A 7054-nucleotide genomic window follows, 5' to 3' on the forward strand; every position below is an offset into this window, starting at 1 on the left:
TAATATATTGAAAATAAAATTGAGAATAGAAATGGGGAATGTGCCAAAGAGACAACAACCCGACCATAGAACAGACAACAGCAGAAGGTCACCAACAGGTCTTCAATGCAATGAGAAATTCCCGCACCTGGAGGCGTCCTTTAGCTGGACCCTAAACAAATATATAGTAGTTCAGTGATAAAGAACACCAAACTAAACTCCAAATTGTACACTAGAAGCTAAAAGTTAAAATAATACAAGACTAAAAAAGGCCAGCGACTCCTGATTTGGTACAGGCCCAAAAATGCGGCGGGGTTCAATATGTTTACAAAAAGCATACAATTTCCTGCTCATTTCATTATTTTATTACCAAATATATCACGAAAATTATACGAACTTTGACCTCTTTAACATGTTCCAGCTGTCCCTATTATCAATATTCAATATTTCTAACGAGCCAAACAACATTTCATTTTTGGTTTTGCTTTATAATGTCACATTTTATTTTTTGTCATGTTGGTGGCTATATTTGATACTGCATAGTAAGGCAGTTACACCATCTTTGTCCGATCTGTTTGTGTCTATTCCACACTCGAGCAAAACTTTTACAACTTCAAGTGAAGGCATTTGAGAAAAATACGTATCATCAACAGTTTCTGTTTGTGGATCTACGGCCAAATGTAATAATGACTCTCCATCATAAGTAGTCGTATTCAATCTAACTAGTTCATGTATTATTTTCAAAAAATCATTTTGTTCATATGGATCTCTCTCTAAACATCGGAAAACATTTATTATGTGTATAACGGACTGAAGCAGGTATTTATAGTTGTTGATTGTTTGTATATTGACTGGACGTCTGGATAAAATGGCTTCACAGCTAAAAATATGGTCTTTAAGCATCGATATGACTTCAATGACATCTTTTGTCTGTACCTTAAAAAAAATTAAAAAGGAGTTTCATTGTTTAGCTTAATTATAAAATTGTCAGGACTTTCAATTGCACATTATACCTATTTTGAAAAAAAAAGTTCTGACAAAGTAGATCACAAAAAAAATGTAAAGGGACCAAAGTGTTCTTATTCAACTCTCATATAAATGATAATTTAAAAAATAAATATTTGTTGATGATAGCCTGTCATCTTAAACTTATATTTCTGTACGTGCTTGAATCTCAGTGAATTTCAATAAAGGATATTACTAAAATTATAAGCTTGCTCCCTTATTATGACACATTGGGACGACTGAAAACTAGAGTCTACATATATGACATGACATGTCCGCGTCGAATTAGGCCAATGGTAACATGGTACAGTATATGCATAACGATAGTGATCTAAGAGCTGAATGCAGCCGCTTCAATGTTTGTTTTACATAGAAACCAATTAACCGGTAACAGGTAAGGGACGACATAAAAAAATCAATGGAGGATAACATACTTATTTCAAATTTGGGATTGGGGTCAAATTGCAGCAAGTTTTGTATAAACTGACATCGATTTTACAAATATCCTTATTGATCAATAAATTTTACCCAAATTAAGTTAAGAGAGGGGATAGGGGGTCAATGAAAAAAATATATGAATTAAGTTTTTTTTTATCCTTCATTGAACTTTTAATGTGGTCCCTTATAGAGGTGATTATTTAGTGAAGATGGATAAGACGATTACTTATGAAGTGCTCATTTATAGAATAACAAAATGTTCACGGTAAAAATTAGCATTGCCAAAATAAATGAATTCAAGATAGTCTCTATAAATTGTATCTTTTTAAATTTATGTGAGTATTCATAAACTTTACCCGATTTTTTTCCGTACCAATACGTGCTGAATAATTGATATGGTAATGCTCGGAATCATAATATCGCGTATAGGAATTAAAAATTATTATAAAAGAGGGACAAAGATACCCAAGAGACAGTCACACTCGTAAATCTAAAACAAACTGACAACGCCATGGCTAAACATGAAAAAGACAAACAGAAAAACAATAGTACACATGACACAACAAAGAAAACTAAAGTATAAACAACACGAACCCCACCAAAAACTAGGGGTGATCTCAGGTGCTCCGGAAGGGTAAGCAGATCCTGCTCCACATGCGGCACCCGTCGTGTTGCTTATGTGATTACAAATCCGGTAAATAGTCTAATTCGGTAGGTCAAATTCATGAAAGGGAAGGGGATAATGTATAATGTATAATGTATACTACGGTTTTCCAAGCTTGTTTGTAACATGACTGTTAGATGTAAAAGTAAGAATCCGTGATACTTAACAAAAGCCTACATTCAGAATATATTATTTAGACGTCTCCCATTCGGCAAGGCTGTTTGAAATTATTAAAAGCAGTATAGTATATGTGTAGAATTTCATGCTGTACATATCCAAAGAAAAGTTATATAACACAATTACCTTTTCGTTTGCATTTTGATCTTCAAATGCGATTTGCATTTCACAAAATATATTTGCAAGAGAAGTTGCTGCATTCACTGTATCGTTCTCTAAAAACTGTTTTCTACTTATTTCAATGCTATAGGCGTATTTCCATAATTCAACACACCTTTGGAACAGTTTAGTATCTGCATATACTGCACCACGATATCGTATTTTGTAAATAGTGTCTTCGTGATCCTCTCCAAGAATTCGTCTATATTTAAGTAATGCCTGCATATAGAGTATATGCTCATCTTTTATGTGTTTAAGTTCTTTGGCTGATGTTATTTCCGTCGTATCAGCAAAGGCAGATTTTGACAGGAAATTTACGGAAGTTTGAGACTTATTCATTGAATTTACTGAAAATTCGAAACGCATTCCGAGAGCCTTCATCCAGAATTTACGTGCCTTTTCAATATCTGTATCAACATGGTGACATCCTAGTAGTTCGTATGAATCGACGAGCTCTATCTCAGTACCACACTTTTTCTTCATAAAAGCCTCAACAACGAAATCATGTCCGTTATATGCAGCCAAATCTAGTGCAGTTCTGTCAGTTTTATTTCGTATGGTGTAATCAGCATTATTGGTCAGTAGAATCCTAACACTGTTAACATGACCTTCTTTAGCAGCATAATGAAGGGCAGTCCAGCCATTTCTGTCAGCTGAGTTAACTTCCACACCCTTTGCAATTAAGAATTCAACAATTTCTGAGCATCTGATGGAATTCATCAAACATGTTCCACCGTATATATTAGTTTTCGAAAGGTTTCCTCCGTTTTCAACTAAAAATTCAACCATAAGCTGATGGTTCATAAAACATGCACAACGAACTGGAGTTGATTCTGTGTCAGAACAATCATTCACGTCTGCTCCATAAAATAACAGCAAACTTGCAATATCCACTCTCCCGGATTCCGCTGCGCACCAAATAGGTGGAACTTTATATTGGTTATCATTTTCGTCTGTGAAAATTCCTCTCTGGTTGACATCAGCCTCACAGTTTTTAAGAAGATACTCAACAATGTCTTTATGTCCGTTCGCAACAGCCACACAAAGCGCTGTATTTTCATTCACTTTGATTGAGACAATCTGTTTACGAACCTGCGCTGACAACAGACATAACGTAGAAACGATTTTGGTAGGATTGTTTTCCTTAATGCAGAAATAAATAACATCCGCTTGAGTTTCGAAGTCGTTTTTTGGTTCGCAGTTTGCTGACATGTTTACTCAAATATTGAAATATTGCTGTCCGTTTAAAATATAACACATCGCTTTAAAATTACCTTTTAGAAACATACAAAATCAATTCTACATACCATTCCAAGGATATGATAAAAAAGTTCATCGTTAGACGAATGCTGTTTTATTCAACTTATCCTTATAAATACATTAGAATAAGCATAGCCGGGTATTTAAACATCCTGGTTCAAATCAAATATAATGATATACTGTGTTATCGATCATTGAGTACATGTATATTTAGTAAACAATTTAAATGACTTAGGAATTGAAATGTTTAGAACTAGTGTATTTAAATATACATGATATTGTCTGCTCTTTGGTCGGGTTGTTGTCATTTTGACTCGTTCCCCATTTCCATTCTCAATTTTATGATTTATCTAACACTTATTCAAAATAAACAGCATGCAGTGACAATATTCTCACAAAAAAAGACTGTGGAAGAAAGCGTTTTTTTCCTGCTTTGTAGAATAATTCATTTTGATAAAATCAGAGGCAACAGTGCGTTGATGATTTCGTAAGTCAATATTTTATATTTTACTATTATTTTTAGGAATAATTCAAACAGTTAATTGTCGATAAGATTATACCTTGAAGTGACTATTCACTTGGATTCGTGAAGATGTATCTACTTTGGGGTATATCGAAACTTTGGTGCATTATATACACAAAAGCAGAAAAATAAAATCCTAATAAATTTGATCTTCCTCTCAGTCTAAATTAAAGCTGATATTAATATGACTGTATTTCATTGTTATAAGTAAGTTCAATAATGCTAAGAAGGTTTATTTAGTCGACCAACTAATCAGCAGCTCAACAAAACATTATCTTATAGTGGACGGCGCAGGTGAACAGGGAATGTTGAGTGGAAACACCTTAGTCGTTGATGAAGAATTTATAACGGAAAGATAAAATGCCTTGTCACCTTGTTTATATCGGCGCGAGACGTTTGTGCTTTTTTACATGATATTTGAGCTTTCTGTTTTATGGGGAAAACTGATTTTGAAAAGTCTACAAGAATTCAAAAAAATATATTTGATTGAAGACAGAAATAATTTTGTGTGACCATAATTGAAGAATACAAAGTTCGAGATATCAAAATGAGTTTGACGGGGAGGTAAAAATTAGTAACGGAATGAAATCAAAGAGAAATGATCTTAACGATCAGAAAATGACTACAGTTTGATGGTTATAAAGTTTTATCATGCCAATTGTTTTTTAATCTATTTATTTTTATTTTGGCCTATCCTGTGTAAAACTTTTGAGCCTTTATCTACCAAATCATCACTTCTTTTCTACGAAAGTCAACATGCCGATGGTCTCATTAATGATCTGTATAATAGTTTACTATACTGGATTTTAGGTGTCGTCGTTTGAAGATTGTTATCAATCGTTCAGCTTGATCTGATACATTGCTGCACGTTTTAAACTATTCCATAGTTCTATGATTGTAAGTCCATTATGTGGCTGGTTCCGTTGATTTTCCGAGAAACTACAAAAAACAAAGATAGGAAGTAAAATGTATATGTTAATAAAGACTTTGAGCTGTGTAGATACTACTTTAAAGTATGGGCAGTTAAAAAGCAAACTTTCAGGACTCTAGAGAAGCCAAAGAAGTAGGTCCGGTAAGGGCCGATTTTGGCCTCAAATTTCAAGTTCATCCAACGGAAGGTTTCATACACTTTTAAAACTTTCAGTGTCTATTCCAATTGATTCGATTAGTTTAAGTGAAATATTTTAACTGTTTTAGTTATTGAAAACGATACGATTCAAGCTTACATATGCGAAAACTGTCAAATATGCCAAAAAACGTTACTTTTTAGATATTTTTTGTCAAAAATGAAAGTGGCCGCATCCGTGTTCATCCTCAATCTTTATATATATTAGGTATCATCATCAAATACAACTTACATTTCAATAGTATGAATGAACACGAATGCGGCCACTTTCATTAAAGACGAAAACCGTCCAAAATTTAACTAAAATGCTAAAATTGTGAAGATTTCAGTAATCTAGAATGACTTAATAATGCGAGTATCCGATATATGTGAAATGAATTGTCAAAAACAACCCATATTTATGTAGCAGAAGCATTCTACTTTCGAATAAATAGCTTAAAGATTACATTTTTCAATTTTGTAAATCTGCTTTATTTTGGGACCAAAAAGAGGTCTTACTGAACCTACTGCTTTTTGCTAAAAGGCGATTTTTTTCTTGAAATGTAATATTTCGGATAGTAATGGCATTTTATATAAAAAAAAAGAAGATGTCGTATGATTGCCAATGAGACAACTCTCCACCAAAGACCAAAATGACACAAACATTAACATCTATAGGTCACCGTACGGCCTTCAACAATGAGCAAAGCCCATACCGCATAGTAAGCTATAAAAGGCCCCGATAAGACAATGTAAATCAATTCAAACGAGAAAACTAACGGCCTTATTTATGTGAAAAAATAGACGAAAAACAAATATGAAAAACATAAACAAACGACAACCACTGAATTACAGGCTTTTATATACTTTGATATAAGAATTTAAAAAGTGGTGCGGTATATACGACAATGAAACAACCAATCGGCAAATTGGAAAAACAATATAAACTACGACAGAATGAATTTTTGTTAAAGACAGGTATTCTGTAAAATAATTCTACTTTAAAAGCATGTTAGTGCAGATAAATTCAGTATAAGAATACACATCTTATAGTCCGTTTCTGTGTGTGTTTTTGAATTATACTTCAGTGTCTTTGTTGTGCCGATGTTTTCCTCTTAAAGTTGATGTTTTACTCTCGGTTTTAGTTTGTAACCCGGATTATTTGTTTTCCAATCAATTGATGTATGACTTTCGAACAGCAGTATAATACTGTTGCCTTTATGTTTTAAAGTTCAAACTTAAAATCTGAACGAAATAGATAGACGGACAAAATATGTACCCAAGTGCCTTATTTCATCAAGAGTTCCGATTGGCTAAACTTAACAGACTACAGAGGACATAGATCCAGTATACTTGTTACATTTATAAACATGAACTACATACAGACTCCACAATTAATTGTTGTCAGTTGAATTTGAAGGGAATATAAATAATGCGATACGGATAGTTATCTATTGTATACACCTTAAGAATACTGTTTTGTAAAACTCTGTATTCTAGTTTGAAAACTGTATTATAAGTCAAGTCAGGTGACCCAAAGGTTAAAGCTGTCCTTCTCTGTGCATGAATAGAAATATTAATGGCAAACATTCTTAAAGATTTCTGGATACATGATTAATTTTGTTAGTCATTATAAGGCTTTCAACTAGTGTTCAGTAACTACGAGAACTTTCAGGTCTTTACATTGTGAGATTTGTGCTTTTCTTTGATATCTGCCGAGTTAAGGACTTTTCAACTGACTTTT

General features: G+C 33.2%; 1 protein-coding gene across 1 annotated transcript; it reads right to left on the reverse strand.

The window, feature by feature from the left end:
- Nucleotides 1-366: 366 nt before the first annotated feature.
- Nucleotides 367-3768, reverse strand: LOC134696085 (protein fem-1 homolog C-like). The gene is made up of 2 exons (XM_063557677.1): nucleotides 2390-3768; nucleotides 367-915 (listed from the first exon to the last, which is right to left on the reverse strand). The coding sequence occupies exons 1-2, from the start codon at nucleotides 3632-3634 to the stop codon at nucleotides 481-483; spliced, it is 1680 nt and encodes a 559-aa protein (XP_063413747.1). The 5' UTR covers nucleotides 3635-3768; the 3' UTR covers nucleotides 367-480.
- Between the last annotated feature and the right edge of the window lie 3286 nt (nucleotides 3769-7054).

The sequence above is a fragment of the Mytilus trossulus genome, chromosome 14 (genome assembly GCF_036588685.1).
Source record: "Mytilus trossulus isolate FHL-02 chromosome 14, PNRI_Mtr1.1.1.hap1, whole genome shotgun sequence".
Lineage (NCBI taxonomy): Eukaryota > Metazoa > Mollusca > Bivalvia > Mytilida > Mytilidae > Mytilus > Mytilus trossulus.

What these genes read in the sequence shown, in the direction of transcription:
- LOC134696085 (XM_063557677.1), bottom strand. Translation starts at nt 3,634, where the DNA reads ATGTCAGCAAACTGCGAACCAAAAAACGACTTCGAAACTCAAGCGGAT. An exon ending in ATCAAAATGCAAACGAAAAG is followed by an intron (nt 916 to 2,389) that starts GTAATTGTGTTA and finishes ATTTTTTTTAAG; the next exon opens with GTACAGACAAAAGATGTCAT.